Genomic DNA, 22,909 nt, shown 5'->3' with positions numbered 1-22,909 from the left:
CTTCTTATAGAAGCCCGTAAACCGTAAACTTGAACAATGATCTCTTACTGAAGTTCTATTTGGATAGGATTATTTTTACATGGGGGCGGTGGAGTAATGTAACTTTACATTGGATACAAAGATGCTAGAATTATAGCAACAACTCACAAAAGAAGAGGTGAACCAAGCAAAAGGTGAAAAAACTAAACTGAGGACACTGGTGTAAATACAGATGGAGGTACTGCCTTGGCAGTGCAGGAATCATTGGTATATTTAAAAGTCTTAATGAAACCACCTCTCCTCCAACCAATAGACAACCAGTCTACTGATGACAGGGTTGTGGGTTTGCTACCCGGGCTTGACAAGCTGCCACTGTTGGGCCACTGTTCACCCTCTCTGCTTTCTGGGCTTGTGTGTGTTCACTTGTGTGTGTTCGATGGGGGGACACATTTTGCTGTACATAGTATAGTGATAAATACATGCACCTTTACTTGATGTTTAGAATGAGGCAAATAAGCAGTGCTAGCAGAATCAACAAACTACAAAGGAAAGCATACAATTAAGCTCAAAGGCTGCGGAAACAGCAGTGGAGAACCAGGAAGGGTCATTTGCGACAGTGCCCCAGTGTTAAAAACTGTGTAAAGTAAGCTGAAAAAATCTTAAATACAACAACTTCTATTATGTCAGACAAGGAACACACAATGAGAGCTCCTATCAACTCAGTGGAATAAATACGTGCTGGAACATGGCAGCATAATGACACCAGCACAATGAGCTGTTTTTCCACATAGCAGCTCTAATGACTTTCAGCAGTGTGTTTTTTTTTTCTGGAAGGACATCATTATCCTATGACTACAGCTCCGCAGCCCACACATGACTGCTGGACTGGAGTGGAGTGAAAGAACCCTGGCGGAGGAAAGTTTGAACACATCAACTAATGAGGAAGCCACCCTATTGGGCTTAATTGACTTTTGCTGTCCACCTCACACACACACACACTTAAATGAGACCACAAACAGCCACAGGGCTGACCCTTCCCCATTCCCCTGCCCTCATTAGCACTATGCTCACATGACTCATGCCTGTAGATATGGATCCAGTGGCCCCTGTGCTTTTCAAAGACAAAAACCCTTCAAAGCCCGGCTTTAGAAATGCAGCACCCTGTCCTCCCAGCCTGCCTGCTCCACAGGTGACGGCTGCTGGGTCTCAAAATAGCCATACTCCAGCTGTGTGCAAATGGGGTGGTGGGGGGGCTCAAGCGAAAAGACATTCAATCAATAACACACCTTTAGATGGTCAAAAAATCCTTTGGACAAACTAAGCAGAAGCAACAACAGGCCCAAATCCTAGAACACTGGTCAAATGGCCAAATATAGAGGTCTAACGGTGGTGGTGGTGTTTGTTTGTTTATTTATTTATTTATTTATTTGCTTCTTGTATTTTTTATTTTTGGCATTATTTTTCCATTAACGAGGCCTCCTCCCTCCATTAGGGCTGCCAGGAGTCAATAAAACAGATGAACCTGATAAGGCTCCATCCTCATCCCACTCAGCCGCACACAACAAAGCATAACCTTGAAATGTAGTCAATATCTGGCAATATCTGTGCTCCTCTAACCACAGAGTCCAGCTCAGCGAGAAGCAGCAAACAGCCAGTCTATCATATTCCTGCTTAATTGTGCCATTCTAGTTGTAATGGCCTGCCTCACAGTGCAAACATTTTTCCTGGGGAGATGAGAGGAGGCTGAAGGCTCCTGCTCAGGATAACAAGGAGAAGGGTGACCTGGAGACAGTGCCCTGCGGACAGTGGTAATACTAACCTTCCCTTGGGCTGGGCGGTATTGCCAAAATGTTAATCATGGTATTTTTTTTTTTAGATTATGACGGCATTATTTCACAGCATATCACAGTATTTAGTTTTTTCCTTTCTATAGGTTCAAGGAGTTCATAGGAAAAAAAAAAAATTTATCTTGTGTATAAAAAAGGTACTTAAGGGTTTGCTTTGTCCTACAATATTAAAATATTAAAATATTATAATATTATGGGCAGTGGTGGCTCAGCGGTTAGAGCGCCGGGCTATCAATAACAGGGTTGTGGGTTTGATTCCCAGGCTTGGCAAGCTGCCACTGTTGGGCCCTTGAGCAAGGCCCTTTACCCTCTCTGCTCCCCGGGCGCTGGAGTTGGCTGCCCACCGCTCTGGGTGTGTGTGTGTGTGTACTCACTGCCCCTAGTTCACGGGTGTGTGTGTTCACTACCACAGATGGGTTAAATGCGGAGGACACATTTCGCAGTGACAAGACGTGCACCTTTACCTTTTTATTACACAATATATAAATCAGGAATATAGGAATCAGTCTGCATGAAACAGCTGCAGAATGTGAACGGTGTTTATTATGCAAACTGTATCATGGGAAAAACACAACTTTTAGATTTTTTGGGACATTTAAATATACTGAATAATGAATCATTTTTATTTGTAATAATTGTCCACAAAAGTGCACTATGATACTATACTTGGGCTCAGTATCAATGTCAAAATTGACAACACTACCACAAACCACACTCAGAACCAAGAATAGCCCTTAAGTAAGCGCACAGCACGCCTTCTCGCAAAGTCAAAACCCTAATTGTTGTAAACCTGAGATTACCCATTACTGTTCCAGGCCCCACATAGGGGTTCAGTCTCTGGCTGTGCATCGGTGAAGGAAAATCGATGTAGAAGCTTATTTGCCTGAAAAGTTAATTGGATGCTATCGACCTCCTGGAATAAATACATGCTTCTGGAATAAATGCATCCTTCTTTTCTTTTCCTGTTGTGTGCCCTCCTTCACAGCGTGAATGTATGTGAGCCCCTTCTCCAGCCCCTCATTATACCTGTCTTAGATATACACACAATCTCACAGACGCTCCATAAAGCAGCTTTCAGCCCGCTTTATTTGGAGAAGAAGCTCATTAGATGCTGTGAGGGTCTGACAGGATGTCCCCTCAGACACAGCGGAAGGCTCTCAAATTACACAGAAGGCAAACTCAGGAACACACGATCAAGAGCAATACAGTATATCTAAAGATGCTTCAAAAAAAGAGAGCTCATGATTTGCACACAGGACAGAAGTATCAACCAAGGAAGGAATAACATATATAGACTAATGTTTTCAATAAAATGAGTTCCTTTTGGTTGCAGATAAATATTTAAAATAGTTCCAAACTGTTTTAGCCCTGTGCTCCTTCACAGCTTGACTTCAAACTGAGAATATAAAAATAATTAATGAAAATTAATTTGTAGAATGTTAAATATATTATAAATATGTGTATATTTTTTTCATAAATAAATTGTTCAAATCGTCATGCAAAAGCTGGATAATGCTGATAATAACATTATATTGTTTGGAAAAGATAGTGCCAAGAATTATTAAAAATTAGTATTGTGTTATTACAGTGTGCTCTATATTAGTAAGTATGCTTTTTAATTAAGTTAATCTGGCTTCTCAGGACCCCCAATGCAAATGTACAAAGTATGTCTCATGAACATCTTCCCAAAGCCTAATGAATGTCAGCTGTATTGAACCAGTACTGTCCTCCCTACGTGGAATGGGTCAAGTTTGCATCAGCGTACCCCTGATCAACCACAAAGCTAACGCCTTCTTTAAGTCTAAGCAACTTGCAGATCTAAAGCTAACCTAAAGCTAAACCTAGTGAGCGAGGGCTTAAGCTGCAACTGGGGGAGCGGCTGCCCTGCATGCCCTGTCGTCCCTTACATGTGGTGCCTTGTCACCACAGAATTTAGCGTCTGGGTGCCGGCCGGGAGCTTTACAGGGATCTATTTACAGGTTGGTAACACGTTATCAAAACCTCAGTAAACCCTAAAAATCTGAGAAATCTCAACCGTAACTCAAAGTAAAAAGCTAAAAAATGCAACTACTCTGTTTTAAGACTGTGTTCATCAGTGATAAGCGGGTTGTCTATCACGCAAGTTATATTTATATTATGGACCATGCCCAATATATATTAGGACCACGCCCAGATCGTTCTTAGAGAGGTCTGATGAGTGTATTTCTGCTTTGTGCTTTCTATTTAACCTTTGCTGAACACTTCATGTAAATCCCAATTTTAGTATTATACAAAAAAGCAACATATCAAAATGTGTTCCCAGGGGCATTAATAAAGTGTAATGCATGTAGACATTTACACAGGCTTCTGTCAAGCATTATGAAATATGCCATTTAAAACATCATAAATGCATTTCTAAAAGATTTTGAACACAGAATTACTGTGATCATTGGTTGAAAAATTCCCTTTCAGAGAGATAATAATGCCCAAACTAATAGTAAGCATCGTTAACAGAATAAAAACATTTAAACTAAATGACATTTTGATTTGACAGTAATGAAGTGCACATACAAAAAAATGAGGACCTGAAAACCTGCAGAAAACCTGCAGAGTGGGCAGAGGGCTCTGAGGCACACAATACGCTGCTTTTATTTGAACACTGACTGTCTGCCAGGTGTTCAGAGAGCTGTGGCTATTCACTCCCCACCGGCATTCTCCAGCAGCTTGATTGAGTTCAGCGGGACATTAAATTAGCCTCCCAGCAGCTAACTAGCCCAACCAGGGGATGACCCAGGGCACTGGCTGTGTTGTTTTGGCTGATATTGGCATGTAGATTGACCGAGTGGAAAAGACCCACCTGTCCACAGCTTCATTAGTCGGCAGGACAATGACTTTCTTGGGAATGGAACTGTGAGCCGCATGTGGTTTGTTTATCTGCCTTGTGTCTGTTTGTGTTGTTGACTTGGCATCTGGTGAAGGATGTGACAATAAGTCAGGGCTGCTGCCTCCCCATAGGATGCCCTGTTCAATATTTTATCTCCAGATGCTGGAGAGATGCAGGGAGATAGACATCGAGCAACTGAGGCCACATCCCACACATTTATTTATTCTGCTTCTCCAGATCTCACTCTGTCTAAAGTTCAAGCAGCTACCAATGGCCATCAATAACAGGAGTCAGACACAGTGAAGTATTGGAGGTTAAGGCACTTATAAACAGGTAGAATTAAATATGAGCAGAGATTGCATACATTTATGTTACAGGGATCAGTGCTGTATGCCCTTTAAATGTAAAAATGTTGACATGATAAAAAAGCTTAAATTTATAAAAATGCATAGTTTCATAAATGTGAGCTTTCTCTTACAGGTGAGGGTGTCCTCCTCAACCACAAGGAAGACTCCAGGTGCACTTTTTTAACAAGGGATGGACTGTTTTAGCCAAGCTACGTCTTGGTTCTTTACCTGTCAAACCTCCAGTCTATTTGGGCATGAGTTACATTGCTATATATGCTCCTGTACTTGTTCTGTACTTATGAAAGTCTGGGGGTTTCCTCATGTTGTTTCTGAGCTATAATTGTGTGTCTTGCCAGCAAGGCTTCCTGTGTTTGGACCTTTGTTTTGTTTTTTTTTGTTTTTCTGATTTATGGATCTGTCCGTGTTGCACCTGTCTTCTAATGTTCTGACCCCTGCCTATCTTGTGCTGAGTTTTGGATTTGTCCTAATAAAGCCATTCTGCACATGCAGCCTGCCTCAACCCCTTTGTTACATAGTGCTCCAACCCCAATCGTTATTTGGTGCTGTCTATGTTGCAGGTGTCTGCCTCCTGTCCCTGACTGGCTGGTCCCCTTAGATGACCTTCAATGTAATCATTTAACAGACATAGTCTTTTGTTTTCATAGAACGTGTTTTTGTCCCAAATACATGCAGGTCTTGTACAGAACCAAATTTTCTAATTCCATTTCTTACATGGAAACCTTAAGCTCGAGTTGCTTAGGCGAGTGCAAATAACGCACAGGCGCAAGAAGACCCACCTGCAACTTTTACATCATCTGAGCAAGAAAATTCACAGTAATGGAGAACAAGTGGTGGATATAGTGGTGGATATAACAAGGATGGCATACTGACGTTGTTTGACAGCTATACAAAATGAATGTTTACATTTATCTGGATGGACGGATAGAAATGTATTGATCCTGAAAGAAATGTTGTACAACCCCCATACACATTTGGGGTTTCTACTACTTTTCCCCTATTGTACAGAACTTATACTGAACCCCAGTTTATATCAAACCATGACTTCATCTGGCTTCCAGACAACTGTCCTGTTATTGTGTGATTACTTTGTTCACATAGTTACCAGAGTGTGTGATTCCTTTGCCTTTTTTGGAACCGCTCAGATCTGATTGCTTACTTGCCATTTTTTGCCATAATTGTATGATAGCACTGTACGAATAAAGCATCTGAAAGTACAAACATCTGAACGTTTGTACATTTTGTGTTTGTAATGAGGGTGTGTAATGAGGGCAACTGTAGGTACACAGAGTATGTGCATATATGCATACTGTGTGAAAAGATTTAGCAACTGTATTAATGTAAGCAGTTCAATGTAAAAACTCAATGACGTTGTTAAGTAAGCTATGAAGCTGCAAAGCTGGCAAGGCTTCATTTCATTCTTGCATACAAAATATTATGATTGGGGTGGGCAGGATGTCAATTAGGGCTGCCAAAAGGCTGCTCAGAAATGACCCCGCTGACTGTAGTAGCATGTATATTTCTAAGACATATAAGCTGTGCACACTTTAGATAGTCAGGAAGTATGGAGTATGGCACGGCACAGTTGGTAATATCTCTCATTGTGTCTTTTTCTTGTCACTTTTGGTTTGTTTAAGGTTCTTCAGGGAAACAATCTGTAACAGCCACATTCTGCAGCCCATGCGGGCATGCGGCACAGAAATAACAAACAGGCAGATTAATATAGAGTAATGTAGACCACCCGTGGCGGACCTCACTCACACCACATTAAAGTGAGCCCAGTACAGTAAGTATAAGGACATGGCAGAACTAGCAAGGACAGAGAGACAATGCATGGAACTATAAAAGAAACGTATGATGATGCTTTACCAAGTTTGCTGGAAGAGGTTAATCCCTTATGCTCCTTGCATTTTATGGCTAACCACATGAAGTGTGACAATACTGAGCTGTTGTAGAAATACACAACATGAGAAGACCATGATCATATGCGACTAGGTGATCAAAGTGGGTCTTCTGATGGTGCTGAATGGCCGAGCTCTAGTCTCAACACTTCAACGCCTTTTTCTTTTATTACTCAGTTAAGGTGACAGAATAGGAAAAAAGTGTTTTTTTAAAGAGCAAGAATCTAAAATTACTTCAAAGATTATCTAAAGGCTTAAACGCTCTGGAGACTGATCCGCTTTCGAGGCTCTGAGAAACTCTATTTATTATCGTAGAAATTTCTCTCTGAGAGTATTAACATTATGTGGCTGATCTGAGCTGTTTCCTCTAGTGTTTATTCATTCTGTTTACTTATTCTAGCTCTTCTAAACCAATAAACAGCCAACAGGAATGATAACTGTAATTATATTATGTTCACCAAGCACATCCGCATGTCCCACAGAGTCAGCATGCTCTCTCTCTCTCTCTCTCTCTCCCCCCAAACAGTCACACCACGACCTGCAGCATGATTAATACATTACTCATGAATTCTCTTTAATCTCTGTCTACTGTGGCATTGTGTTCAGGGCATTCCAGCATGACAACTAAGAACTAACAGGACGCAGCAGCTGGTGTTAAATGTTATAAATGGAGTATTCTGTGAGCTTCGATGGGATCATACAAAATCAGATGAATGCTAATTAGCACAGGATGTGTAACTGCCACTCAGCTCCAAATAATTTATGCAAAGTCTTCTTAAAATTAGCTTTAATGGAGCTGCTACACTAAATGAGGCCAATTAAGATATCTCAGTCTTAAGACCAGCAGCTAAACTAGAGCAATGCTTCAGAAGATGACTGGTCAGCCAGGAATCAGAGGTGTTGTCGCATGTTGTCGAGGTTTGATTTCAATATTGTTTTAAAAGTGTTGTATCTTACAGTATCAGCCCAAATATTCTACCAGCAATCTGCAATAATTTAGCCTAACCTGAGGGATGATCATATAATTCATATAATCGTATAATTTATGCAATATCTACTTAAAATTAGCTTTAATGGAACTGCTACACTAAATAAGGCCAATTGCCTGGAAAAGGTAACCCCTTTTGCTCTGTGACTTTTATTACACCCTAAGGATTATTAACTAGATGTGAAGCAATTCAAGCTATAACAGTGGGGGGCCCTCAATCTGCATTGTCGATCTCTCCTCAATGCCAATCTCTCCTCGATGGTTTATAGGTCTTCCTTAAAAGGAAAATGTAGTCCGGGACCTCAAATGTTTATTGTTTATTCAACCATCTTATTCAACCAGCAGTGGCTTTGGCTTCATTTGGCTGAATTCAGACACATGAAAGTTCTGTATCAACTGCTCGAAGACACATTGCTTTAAAAACCTCATCAGAAAGAGCTCACTTGAAAATGAAGAACCACTTACAGCCAGAGCCAGGGATTTCTGAACAACAAAGAGGTAGCAACAAAATGCTTGTGCGCTATAATTTATAAGACATTGAAAGAAAGTGCTGGGCTTACTTCTGCCCTCTGAAAATTAATAGGCTCAGCTCTGAATGCAAGAACATTTAACAAGAGTAGTACATGTAAAAAGAGCAGCACTTTAAAGCTGCTACTGGCTTGTGAATGTTTGTATGGTCATTGTTGTTAAAGTCTCTCATTTTCTTTAACAGCTGTCCTATATGGTCTTAGAGAACAAACAGGTACGCCATATATTTTCTCTATTACGTGGTGTATCCAAGCAAAATAATCCACAGTTGAGGTCTATGAGGATAGAAATCGCTGCATTTAAGCACTGGTTTAATTCCAGCTGGTGGTAATGTAATTACCAGAGTATTCCTATAATTTGAGTCCTGTCCAATATTTTTTAATACAATAAAATGATTTAATATGCTATGTAAATATCCCTTCATATCCTAAATATAGAGAACAGCATCCCTGTCTTCTCACTCAGTCTACTGAACTATTGCACTTTGGTGGAGCTGCACAAGACCTCGCGAGAACTGAGTAACGCTGGTTAACCTTTCACTTCAGCTTGTCAACATATGCATGTTTGTTGCCGTCAATAAAGGGGGTTTAAAGCATGATTTGTATTGATGGCAGTGGAGTAAAAGTGAAAGCAGACAACACTCTGCATATTATAATAATCATACTGCATGTTCACCTTAATATTCCTGAATATCATGGTAGTTGTCCTCCAAGCAAGAGTGTGCTAAATATCATTATGAAAATACCACCGTCTCATAATGAAACACACAACGGTGCTAAGAAATAGGAATGCATTCATCGTTCGGCAACCAAGATTATTCAGCTCAACTGCATAGTCCTAAGTTTCTCCCGGGCTTCTGCAACAGTCACATGCCCTCGGCCTGGCATCATCTAAATACTAACTACCCTCACCTGTGTCTATTTCTCTGTTTTGTATTTAAACTTTTCTGTAAGTTTGTTTCTTTGCAAAGTTTTGCCATTGCTTGTGTTAGCATACCGAGCGTTCTTGTATTTGTGCCTTATGGTGTATTCTACCTGTTTTTCTGTCTACCGCTTTCTCGCTTTTTGCCTAGCCCTTTTGCTTTGTTGTTTTGATTCTGTTTGCCTATGGTTTTGACCTCCAACTAAGTCCCTGCCTCTCACATGTATCAGATTACCTCACTGATTTTGATTTGGACCCCAAATCACAAACCCCTTTTTCACATAAGACTAGTGTTTACATCCACGAGCATCTGGTTCGTCGAGCCTGCTTTAACCAACAAAAAAAAGGGGGACCAAAAAAAGCACTTTTGGGGTATTCGCTGAAAAGGTGAATTGACAGCACAATCTATACTAAAATGTTTTTGATCTTGTAAATAAATCACAACCATCATGGAGTGAAGCACTCTTTGTAAATGCAGCAACCATGCCAACTGCGTGGAAACATTTTAAAGTGTCAGACAATGACCCAAGAATGGCCGTATGCCATTTCCGCTGAATTGTTTTATTGGTATTATTAATTATTGGTACAGAGATCATTTATGTAACATTTTTTCAGCAGACATTTATAGGTCTATTTTGCTACTCAAAGGGCAAATAAAAATCATTTATTCATGTTAATTAATATGTTCACCTTGTATTTTTATTTGGGGGGCATATTTATTATAGGTCATTGACATATTTTATTTTTTACTGGGGGGAAAATTCATTTTTATTATTTTAAGTCACATTGTGCTTTGTTGGTATGTGCTGGGATGTTAACAACGTTTAGATGTTTCTAAATTGTGGTTTTATAATAGTTTTTCTTTGAAAAGCAAGACAAAATACATTTAGGCTATGTAATTTATGCAATGGTGAAAAAAACTGTAAAAAAAACGCATCTGCTGTGTTTAGTATTCGGTATTCAACCTTCAGCAAAATGTTTCATTTTGTTTGGTTTTAGCAATGTGACAGAACTTGCCTATAACTGTTAGTTGACCTGGATAAAAGTGTCTGCTGAGAGTGTAATTTACTGAGATACAAAAGAAGTAACACCCAGCCCTACTTTTTATGGAAATGTAGCCTGCAATTCTCAAGAGAAAGTTACTTGGATCCAAACCTACATTTTCACTTTTTATGGTGCACCATCAATACAGAATTTACTCTGACTCTGTGATAAATCTTATAGAAGGTTTATGGTAACCTTACATTACTTCACAAACATATCCCCACAAAATGTTTATCCAGATAGCGCTTGGGTCACTCACTTGGAGACCAGCGAGAAGGCTTCTGCGCATACAGCAGGGCAGGGCACCAGTTTGATGAGCACATGTTGGGTGGCAGCCTGGAAGTGTGCCTGCGCCACCTTCTCCATTACTGAGGCCAGAGTGCTCACGTCCACAGCCTTTGCCCCCGGGTCACCTCCTGCTGGGTCCAGAATGTTCCCTCCATGCACCACTAGCACCAGAACCTGAGTCTGACACTTCGTCTGAGAGAGAGGAGACAAATGGATGAGATTAGATTAGTAAAAAGAATGATGATATGCTATATGTCCAAATGTTTGTGTACATGTATTCTAATGAATGCATTCAGCTATTTTGAGTTGCACCCATTGCTGACAGATGTGGAAAATGCACACACAGCTTGTCTAGTCTGTAACTCCTCTGTAGAGAAGTTCTGACAAAGGAATAGGACTCTCTGGCAATTAAATACTCACAGCAATGCTCTAAAATATAGTAAAAAGCCTACCCTTGACAGAACAGACAGTTACTCCAACAAAAGCAAGGTCAACTCTGTCTCAATACCCTTGACATCAGAAAGAACAATGAATGAGCAGGTGTCCTAGTACTTTTGTCAATATAGTGTACTTTACTTATAGAATGAAAAACTACTCATTTAAACCAAATTTTGGATAAAAGTACAAACATATTTGTATTCAATTAGAGAAGACCACTACTACAGTTTGTTCAGCATTGTTATGTGTTTCTGCCCATTGTAATGGATGTGGAATATTCTTTGGCAGCTATAAACTCTTTCCTTGTTTGATAGCTGGATTAGCCTTATAGCTACAGATCAGAAACTTAAGAAGCAAACTTCACCAAATATAGCTTGGCTGATGGAGCAACTAAAGTGTTGCATAAAGGTTTTGTGTGCTGACTACAAGGCTAGAAGATAAATGAATTGTATCCAGGTTAGATTTATAGCAACATCAGCTACAATACTTTACAATAATTCCTTATATTACTGAATAGTCATGAGATTATTTTACCTCAGTATCTTCTGGGCAGTCAATGCTGGTCTGGGGGACACACCTGGGCCGGCCAATTCGGTACAAGCTCTCTGGACAACATGTCAGGGAGGGAGGTGGGGAGGGGAGAAGAAAAAAGAGAGAGACATTAGAAAGAACACTTCACAGCAACCAGCAGACATACTGGTAAAAGACAGTTGCATCCACTGTCCAAAAAGTTTCATATTTTGCTTTTCTAAGACGGAAAACCAAATAGGAATGCAGCATTAAAACTCGTGCTATTATCCTCTGACATTTCAAAAGAAGTTGATTCAAAAGTGCACAAAAGTAGGAAACTGTTACTGCCAAAGGCTTAATTCTCCTATCAGCGGTTTCATCCACAATAAAGTGACCCAAGCTGTAAATAAATCTCGCCGCAACAAAGCCGCAGCTGGAGGACGAGTGACTGAAAGTACTTGCTCTTTCTCCATCCAGCCTGCACTGACGGGATGACTCCAGCCAAAGTCATTACACTTCACCATCTCCCCCTCTATTTGTTCATTTGTAGTTTCCTCACTTGCTCATTCTCTGCTCTCGGCTCATTCTCACTCTGTCCAACTCATCCAGTGTTCGGTGTCCATGGCTCTTCCCCTGGATGTCTCCCAATCAGGGTGTTAGCATGGCACTCATGTCCACTTTCACAGACCTTCTGACTGCCCTGCTGGATCTAAACCCTTCACAGACAAAGACAGTCCTGGGCTCCATTCCCATCACAAAGTAAAAGCTGATTGAAGAGGGGGTGTCTGTCCGTGAGAGTGGCTAAAAGGAATGTTTTAGGTTATTTAGTACATTAAGCTACAAAAGCCAGTCCGTCCCAAAGGTGGAGAGGCCAGTGCAAAATTAAAAAGGCCTCCAAAAGAAAAGTACCAAAATTCTTTCATGCTGCTAAAAGGCTCAGAGTTGCAAAGAACATACTGCACAGGCAACCGCTGCACAGAGCTGCTACTGCAGCCTTAGCAATTAGTGTAGGCAGCAGGCAAGAGTGCCAAAAGGCACACAGTGAAGATGGTGTCTCATTTCTTGGTTTGGAATAGATGCTCCTGCAACCTTCTGTCAATGGTACACTGATATTTTATGTGGCCAAATCTGCATGTAAAGAGGTGTGATGGAATCCACATCATGGTTTATTTATATTGCCAGAGGTGACAGTGGATAGAAAAGCTACCTTTAAGAGCTAAAGCAAGAAACTGTGGGTGGAACCAAGATTTCTATCTATGTGCAACTGGCTTGCAATTTGTCGTCATCTAAATATGGCTTGCACGCAATCACTCAGGTTTGTGGATGGTGAAGCAGATGGACGCCAGCCTACCACTGCTACCTGCTTAATGACCATGTTAAAACCTAAATGGCCTCTTTCTGCCACTATTAATATTACCACTATTAGCCATCATTACTCTCATTACTCTTACCATCACTGCCATGACTATATTAAGTTATACTACACCATGATTATTATATTATAATTATGATCAGAGCAGTTCAACAGAATATATGGTTTGGTCATTTTTATCAATAAATGTTTAAATAGTTCTGATCAGAGGAGGATGGGTCGGGTCCACCTTGTGAGTCTTGGTTCCTCCCAAGGTTTCTTCCTCTAGCTCTTAAGGAAGTTTTTCCTTGCCACTGTTGCCGTTAGCTGCTCACTGGGGGTCTTCGATTTTTCATGTCTTTTTATCTTATTTCTTTTTTTCTGTGTTTTACTAATTACTGATTGTGTAAAGCTGCTTTGTGACAACAACAGTTGTAAAAAGCGCTATACAAATAAATTTGACTTGACATGACCTCCTGGAGTAGTTTGAGTGAGCAAAAAAGTGGCCCGAAAAGAGTTAAGATGGCCTTGCTTTACCTGCCAAGCAGGTAAGATATTTTTATTTCTTAGCTCCACCTTGTCTTGGCTCAGTCTTATCCTATCTCCACCCCATCCTGATTTCACCTCAGCTTGGCCTTACCCATGTGCATGTTCACAGCAAGTACAGCAGTACAGTACAATAAAATGCAACATCTCCAACACTGTGTCTGAATAACAAACTAACCACAAACATTAACAACAACTAATGTAAACACTGTCTAGGGGTACATTAAGATGGTAGGGGGTGTAAAACCTCACCACAGAACACCACCTCTTCCTTTTTTGGCTTAGTTTTATCCTGTCTCCATTTATACTAAAATATAAATAGACCTTTATCCTGTCTCCACCTATTCCCTGGCTTCCCCTCTTCTTGCCCTGGCTCTGCCATGGCACGTAGACCTGTTGACCATTGCTGTTGTGTGTGTTGTCGAGTCAATGACTTCATTTGTTTATTGCATTATATAAGTCTTGTTTGTATGTTCCTTGCTTTCAGCAGCACTATAGTAGTTGCTTGTCCTTTTCTTGCTCTAGTAGTTTTGTGTTATTCTAGTTTTCCTAGTGTATTTTAGTCTTTCTTAGCTTGACCTCACTGGTTTTTGGATATTTTTTTTTTACCTTTTGCAATGAAGGCTGAAGTTGTTTTCTGGAGATGGTTAAAGAAAGAGACTTCTAGACTCATTATAATGTGCAATGCTTCTTGAGGGTGCTCTTTTTCTTGGAAGTGTAACAATCTTTAGAATATAAAATATAGATTTTACCCACAGAACAATCTACACAATCCTGTGGGTGACCTGCGTTTATGTTTCTGTACATATTTGTCCCTCCATCAGTTAGAAATCCAGTTCTTTATGATGAGTGACTGTCGCCAAATGTAATTACATTTAAAAAAACGAACATAATCTCTTAGGCAATCAAACACCAGATTGGCTTTAATCCATCCATGCCTCATTCCCTTAGTCAAGCACTGCAGACCACAGCTAAGCCTGTGTGTTCCACGGTGAGGGTGTCATGACAACCCCGAACTGAGCGCAGATCAGAAAGACAGGCGCAGGCTGCGGCGGCTCTTTAAATAGCATATGCTTTCATTTTCAAATCGCTGGCTCTCTGAGGAGTGATTGTGCTGAATGAAAGCCTGAGCTCCAACTCAAAGCGACCCTGCCTGCCTGATGTGGAGGGTCTCTGTGGAAGCCCAGCTGCAGACTCCTATTCACTGCCGCACGCGCTGGGGCAAAGTACCCGAGGAACGGAGCTGTTTTCTCCAGCGCTTAACACCGCAGAGAATGAGCGGGCGTCAATCAGCTGCTAGAAGGCACTTAAGATTGCTGCCTGCTAAGCTGCCTGTGTCTACTGAACTTGAGTGTGTGTGTGTGTGTGTATGTGTGTGTGAAAGAGAGAACGAGAGCTCATGCTCAGGCTTGGAGTTCCCAATTCACTCCAATCCTCTGGTTACCAGCTGCCAGTATTACTTGCCCTTCAATATATGCTTATAATCATCATGGCGGTGTTGGGCTTAACTGTACGTATCCGTGCTTGGTATTCCGTGGAGTTCAATGCAGAGCTGTGGTGCAGGATGAGCAGTACAGCATTAACACATAAACTCCTAAAAACGTTGAGCAACACTAAGCAAATGCGTTCAGCCAGGTCGGATGAGGGTGAGGATTTCTGATACCAGTGTCAAATATGAAACTTTCTTCAACAAACTTCAAGGTGTTTCTTTATTATGAAAAAACAAAACAGTTATGAATTAATGTTTTTTTTTTTTACCTACAGGTAAAGGATTTTTTTTATGATGACTAGGGGTCTGTTCCTAAAATAACCAGGGAGACTACATTTTGGTTTACAAAAAAGAGGACACTGTGGACTGAGGACACATGGGTATCCACTGTGTTTGGAATTATGTGGTTGAGGGGCTTTAAGTAGGCCTAAATTTTAGGATGGACTATGTTAATTAATGTTTCTTCCTCGATCTGAAGGAGTTTTTCTTTACCACTGTCACCCCTGGCATGCTTAAAAGAGATCTCTAAAGCTGCTTTGTGACAACATTCATTTATATATAAATAAATATAATATAATAAATATATAGAATAAAAATTTAAAATCTGAATTGAGTAAACCTTTACTGATTTACCAATACTAATAAACAGCCATAATAACCTGTAGCACCAAAGAATGTCCTTTCTCATTTCAATTAAAATCCAAGTGTTTTACTATTACCACCTTTTATATCACATTGTTTAATTGTCATAAATACACAATAATAGCTACACAATAAAAGCTACATTAAAAAATAGTTACCATTTTAGCTGTTACAATATTGGAATTGGAACTTCCAATATTTCAGTAGACATTTGTCAGTCTTCCTAATGTGCCCAATAGGCTACAACTGCATTTGTGACTGACTTAATTATTAATTGAAACCATTCAGAATATTTGGTCCACTTGGTTCCACCAAGATAAAAGGATTTTTCAATAACAGATTCGTGTTCATTTAGGCATGTTTAGGCTGTGGTCAATCAGCTCTGGATGAAAGCAGTTTGACCTGTGGTTGTATGTAGATTTACATTTACGGCATTTCGCAGATGCTCTTATCCAGAGCGACTTACAAGAGTGCTTCACTATTTACTCAAAAATAACCTCAGCTAGTTTGAATAGGCTAAAAATATCTCTAAGCTTAGACACTATGCTTAGACACTATGCTTAGACACTATGATTGTATATACCAGAGACTGGTAATACATAATACACTTAATAAAGGTACATATAGATCAATAGTGGTGGCAAAAATGAGGGACTTGTTTAAAAATTTGAAGAAACAAAAATCTGTAGAAACCAAACAAATACAACAAAAAAGAAACAAACAGGCCGGCTGCATGGACAGGGTGTGAAGGCAACGACATGTAGAGAAGCCATATGCCATAAGCAAAGGACAGTGAAAAGACAGTGTGGGTGCAGAGCTAAAGGAAAGATGAAGTATTGATCCTGCCTGCCTTCCCGGTCTGCTCTCGAATGCCACTTGTCCGTAAATTCAATGAAAACCTTCAGTTGTGCAGCCTCTTTCCTTTAGATAGGTAACAAGTTAACAGGCAGCTTTGCTGGCCTTTGCTTATGCACTCTTTCCCCTCCACAGCCCTCTCAGACCACCAGCCCTTGACTGCATCCTGGAGAGAGCAACTCGGGCAAAAGAGTAGCAGACATTTGTGGAGAGAGGCTTAGCTGATAAGGATGTGAGGCGGAGAACACAGATGTGTTGTCAAAATTACCTCCAGGGTTCACAAGGTTTTCTTGTATGCAAGGCCAAGGCCTGGCACCAGTAGCTAATATTAGCATTGTGTCCTGGGTGTGTTTAGCTCAGGACCTGTCTAAGGCCAGTAGGTTTGTTATGGCACCAGAATACTGACTTTGATGTTGATGGATTACTGACAAATCAGGTTTTCAAAATGATTATGTAAATGATGCTTTGAAATTCATTTATTTTCAAAGCATTTTCAAAGTTTTTCATTTATTCATTTTACAACATTTATAATAGTTTTAATTCAGTTTTTTAAAATAATGATTAATTTTATCACCTAGGCTGCATATAAATAAATATTATATTATACAGTTATTTAAAATGAAAAAAACATGTATAGACTAGTTTTTATGTTTTTTCATCTGTTTAAACCTTTGTCCTTGAACTCAAAAGCATACATTTTTTAATAGTTTTCATGAAACTGGTCTAACCATGGCATTTTTTCAATATTTGTAAAGCTCTGAATTGCACCATGAAGGTCATTTGGGGTCTTCTTTATGATGCAATACTTAGCCCACACTTTCCTCATAGCATAGCAAGTCAGAATAAAAATCCTTGACATTGAAGAAATCAGAATTTACAGACAAAGGGTTTTCTGAGTCTGACACCAAGGTTAGCATTAAAATACAAATATGAGACTCCTGCACACCAAAATGATACTCCTGCACACTTGTCATCATCTGAACATCATCTGACTTCTCATGAGGCAATAAAGCAATTAAAACATTTAAACATTTAAAGCACCTGTCTACTGGTCTTAAATATGAAATGATAATACTAAGTATATGCCACAGAATAAGCACGTACCAATGTTCTATTCAATACATATTGATTTATTCATGCAGTTTAATTGTAGTTAAACGTTCTAAATCGCAACCTGAAGCTCATTCAGAACTGTAAGAACATGTTACATGTTGTCTACATAAATCACCACGTTCTGAATTTAAAGGCAGAAATGTTATGCTGAGGTTATGTGACGAGACAGTAAATTACCAGATGCACGGTCGACAAAACAGAACTTTTCCACATTGTTGTAGCAAATAATGAGGGAAGGAGGTCAAAACAGCACAGGGAGTGGCCAGTATGACCAGCATTGTATGACCTATGCTGATTAACACAGGTGTTGCTGTTTTAGGGATGTGCTGTGTGCTGGGGGAAGCATGTTAGATGAGCTAATGGAGCCAGGGTAGGTGATGTCAAAATATTGTTAAAAAGCATTTGAAAAATCTCTCCACAGAAAAAGATCAACATTGTTTGTCTTCTCTGCCAGCTCAGAGTAAATGAACCTTAACAGCTAAAGATAACAGTTATAGAAGAGAACTTCACTGCAAAATGATTATGTTGAAAAGGAGAACTGAACTGTTTACCACGCTAGTTTTTAACCCCTTTTGCAAAAACATTATTTTAGCAAAATTATTTTTACATCATTTTCTAAGTGAACATAAGGTAAGTTTGGGGCAGCTGTGGGGGCCTGAAGTGCCCTTGTGCAAGGCACCTAACCCCTAAGTGCTCCCTGGGAACCAGCCAGGGCTGCCCACTGCTCCGGGCATGTGTGCTCACTTTTCCCTAGTGTGTGTGTGTGTGTGTGTGTATGGAGAAATGTTTAAATGCATATGTCATGTTCTATTTTTCTCTGGTATATAAAAACTGAAAATAGGGATTGAGCTCTATACACATTCAGGTTTGTTCCCTGTAGATGATTTGTGAACTCAGTTTCACTTAGAAAATCTACAAAACGCAACAAATTCCTGTATCTCCTAAATTCTAGGTTAAATGCCTCCAAAATGGCACAATAACAGATGGAGAATACGGACTAGCCCACAGAGACAGAGAGAGAGAATTCATTAAGTGTGTGTCAATCAGACTGAATTAATATTTACAAGATTACAATCTTTCTAATTCACACGTGGCGATCCAAGAGTCAAACAAGATACATGTAAGAAATTGGAGAGCAATGTTGGTTTGTGCATTTGTAATAGGAGATGGAAACAAGATCAGGGGTTTCATTTAGGTGAGAAAAATGTGGGAGTGCTTTATGACCTCTGAGAAGCAAAGCATCAAGCGAGAGATATAATCACTGGCTGGCCAGAGAACTGGTGCATCCGTGCAGTGCTCACACATCACAATCAATTTAAATAAACCTGATTCTCCACCATAATTACAGCTCTCACTGATCTAAACGAGGGAGTCAATTGGCCTGACCAGAGCTAATAACTGCCTTGAACCAGTTAAACATCACAGAAAGATTCCCGCTCAAGCCTCTGGTGGTCAAATATTGGCTAGAGGTCCAGCACTTTGATTTCAGCCATGTTAGATTGTCTGGGTCTGATACAATTTCATGGTTCAACTGAGTGGAACAAGTCTGATTGGTTGTGAGTACTGGAAGCTTGACTAAGCTATAAACCCCACTCCATTATGTCGCAAGGGGATTATTCACTAAGCTAGAATTAATGACTTGCATCTTAAACATGCTGACCAGTTGGTGTATCATTTGCTGATAAAATGGTTAAACTGGTCGAACAGTCTATTATTGGAAGCACAGCTAAAAAAATACATCTGACAACTTGTCGGTGCATTCACTGACATTTGAAGCATTTAAAGCAAAATATGTATGAAGGTTCATCAATTATGTGAATTATTAGTAAATCCTATAATATACTTAAATTTCTTTTTTTAATTCTTTTTGGCCCAATTTGACATATCAGTCATTTAAAGCATCATTTACTTTATTCATTTACAGCATTTTTACTTTAACATAACAGCTTTGAAATCACTGTAATGCTCGACTGTCCTAAAAGAAAGCACACTGTCTATATCGTTACTACTCTAGGCTTGACATGCTGCTACTACACCATGTAACCTTGGTGATGCAGGCAGCACAACACTTGCGATAATCAGTCATATTCTTGTACAATCCAATGATATAACTCTACCGAGTCAGGCCACCTGCTTCTTTCACTTTCAGTGACAGTTCTGCATCTTTCAGCTTGTCCAGATAATCACATGTAAAGCATGTCAAAGCACCACCCCTACACTTCCTGAAGGCAGAGGGAGCCCATGAGCAAGGAAAAACAATTCTTGCATAATGCTGCTTTAATTGTGAGTCCAAATGGGACTGTTGACTGACTGCTGACTCACGCCTCAAGTCTGAACATTTGCTGGCCTCAAGTCTAAGTTGCTGACTCAAACACACATCTCTGGCCTACAGATAGGCCAGATGCAGACTACATAACCTCAATTTTCAATCAGCGACAAAACCTTCTGACTCGACAAATCACTACATGGATCAATACCAACTGCCATTTCTGTAAGTGGGGTTTTGTCATCAGTAATGCTTTGTCACAGATGCTCTCCAGATGAAAGATCATCTAGATTGTAAGCCTTGTCTGCAACCGCTTGCACACCGGTAGTGTGAACACTGTTACATGCACCCACAACAGGTCACAAGCAATAAAAATACTGTGTGGTGTGACCAGTACAGGAATTCTGAGATTTTGAAAGTCAAGTATTGTCTAATAGGCATTACTGATGAAGTTCTGTTTGCCACCCTGTGGGAGAGTATTATGCAACTGCAATGGTCTTGTGCAATTGTTGGCTGTTATAAATGAAACACAAACATTCAGAGCCTGTGAAAAATGTTTGATTAGACATCAGACATTACTGTGTATATTACCTTGTGTTTTGCAGGATAAAGCCCTATTCTGATGGGATTAGTTTTACATGACGAGGTAGGGTATTATAATTATTTTCTGAGTTTCTCAATCATTTTAGTCCTGTCCAAATACGCCAGTCAGTCATTTTGCGGACTGAAAACTTCCCATGTCAATACAGATTCCGGTGCCTTTGACCTTCTGTAAAAATACTGATTCTATTTGAATTCAAATTAACTACTTTATTCCCAGAAAAGGGTTTCCACCTACTTATTATGAAATCCTACTTTAGTGTGCAATGAATTTGTTAGAAAATATCACCTGGACCTTTGAAGTTTCAGTATTAGCAATATCGGTGCATTTCTAATGAGAATTCTGACTTGGCTATATATCCAGCCAATCCTCCCATAACCAGGGCATCAAGGCTAAAAGCTTCAGCCACATAAACAGCTCCCGATAGCAGCATGTTTAAAAAGTGTAAGTCAGTAATGTCTGGAGTCGATGCAGCCCACAGATCAGCACACAGTGTGACCTCTGGAATAAAAGGGCTACCCTCACAATTTCCACCATCTGCTCGGCAGCTCTCACACCTGGCATGACCATACTATAGCATGACTCAGCTCTGCTGGGACTTAACCTGCATGCTAAAGGTAACTGATTCCAACCCCCCCTCCCCTTCATACACCTGCCACTGACACTACTGCAGAGCAGCCCAACACAGAAACGCACACTCACACAAAACCTGGTGAGAAGGTTCCGCTACCATAGCCACAGATGGGCACAGTGTCAGACTGACACAGAGACATGCACTGAATAACAATCATAAAAACTCACCACAGTGGTAAGATTTTAAAGAAGAGCTCAACGATATAGTCAAAAATGGTGTATTATGGTATATCATTCGATGTTAATCAATATCTAGATCTGAAACAATCACTGTGTCAGTGGGTATGGTGTCACCATCACAACTGTACATGCACTGATCAGCCATAACATTAACACCACCTGCCTAATATTGAGTAGGTCCCCCTTGTGCCGCTACAGCAGATCTGAGCATTCGAGGCATGGACTCCACAATACCTCCTAACTTACAGAACTTAAAGGATCTGCTGCTAACATCTTGGTGCCAGATAGCACAGGGAAAGCATCCTGTGGTATCTGGCACCAAGATGTTAGCAGCAGATCCTTTAAGTTCTGTTAGTTGGGAGGTCGGGCCTCCATGGATCGCATCAATGCCGCTTAAGTGCCCAAGACCACCCTATCGCTGGTTCACAGATGGTCCTTCCTTGAACCACTTTTGGTAGAAACTGATAACAGCATGTCGGGAACATTCCATAAGACCTGTCTGGTGTTTTAGAGATGTTCTGACCCAGTCGACTGGTCATCACAGCTTGACCAAAGTGGCTTCGATTCTTATGCTTGTCCATTTTTCTTGCTTTTAACAAAGGGATTGTTTGCTTGGTGCCTAATATATCCACCCCTTGACAGAAAGCACTGTAGATGATAGTTAAGAACGGGCAGTACCACATTGGAAGAAAAATGGTCATCTAATAATAACTAGTTAGCAACTAGGTGAATACATGGCAGTAGAGAAGAAGTGAAAAATCAACGGCCAGGTTCCTAGTTCAATAAATCAATTTTGTGACCTAATAAACAATCATTTTTCTCACATTCACTTATTCTTTTTATGTTTGTTTATGAATTAAAGTCAACAAAAAATGGCTAAAAATCTCCTGCCTCTCAGTCTCATTAGTGAACTATGCAGCAACACAATTTATATATTCAAATCCTGTCCAAAATATCATATGAATATTGATTTGAGAACCCAGTATAAGGAGTTCGATCTATATGTGGTCTGAGTGTATCGGTACACCCTTAAAGCACACGTTTCAAGTATCACAATTATGGTTCGGCTATATGTGAGCGCAAGAGAGGGTAAAGGAGAGAGACAGAGATAGAGGGAGAGACAGAGGGAATGGTGTGATTGCTGCAGATGCTCAATGCCCCAGGTAGTGTGTGTCTTGTAAGCAGACATGTCTTGACAGTTTCCCCACAGGGCTGTTGACTGCAGGCCTGGGGTGCGTTTGCCTGCGGCCTGTCATTGTCACTGCTTGTGTGTGTGTGTGTATGTGCACACCTCACACACTCACACTCTCATCATATATAAACACGAATGCACATGCCAGTTTTCCACTCAACAGCATTAAATTCAGCAAATATACTTTATACCTCTTCCAGTGAAGCCATGACCCTTAAGCACCAACGCCCATATTACCAAACACTGTTTATCATTTTTTTCTGCCGTTCTGACACATAAAAGAGTTCATGTTCATGTTCAGTGAGCTTATCTGTGGCTTTGCAATTTCCATTACATCCTAGTCCGGTCCGCAGTGAAAAATCCCATAAG

The 22,909-nt window shown here is 40.2% G+C and overlaps 1 protein-coding gene across 1 annotated transcript in view; it reads right to left on the bottom strand.

Moving 5' to 3' along the window:
* Nucleotides 1-22,909, bottom strand: part of pitpnm3 (PITPNM family member 3) — a 112,798-nt gene that overhangs the window by 43,271 nt on the left and 46,618 nt on the right. The window contains exons 4-5 of the mRNA XM_072691961.1: nucleotides 11,697-11,767; nucleotides 10,696-10,916 (exon numbers count right to left, since the gene is read on the bottom strand). Coding sequence (XP_072548062.1) covers nucleotides 10,696-10,916; nucleotides 11,697-11,767 — 292 coding nt within the window. The remainder of the gene's footprint in view (nucleotides 1-10,695; nucleotides 10,917-11,696; nucleotides 11,768-22,909) is intronic.

This window comes from Salminus brasiliensis, chromosome 11 (assembly GCF_030463535.1).
Source record: "Salminus brasiliensis chromosome 11, fSalBra1.hap2, whole genome shotgun sequence".
NCBI lineage: Eukaryota > Metazoa > Chordata > Actinopteri > Characiformes > Bryconidae > Salminus > Salminus brasiliensis.
Note: the sequence above shows the minus strand (reverse complement) of the source record. Positions and strands in the feature narration are given on the sequence as shown.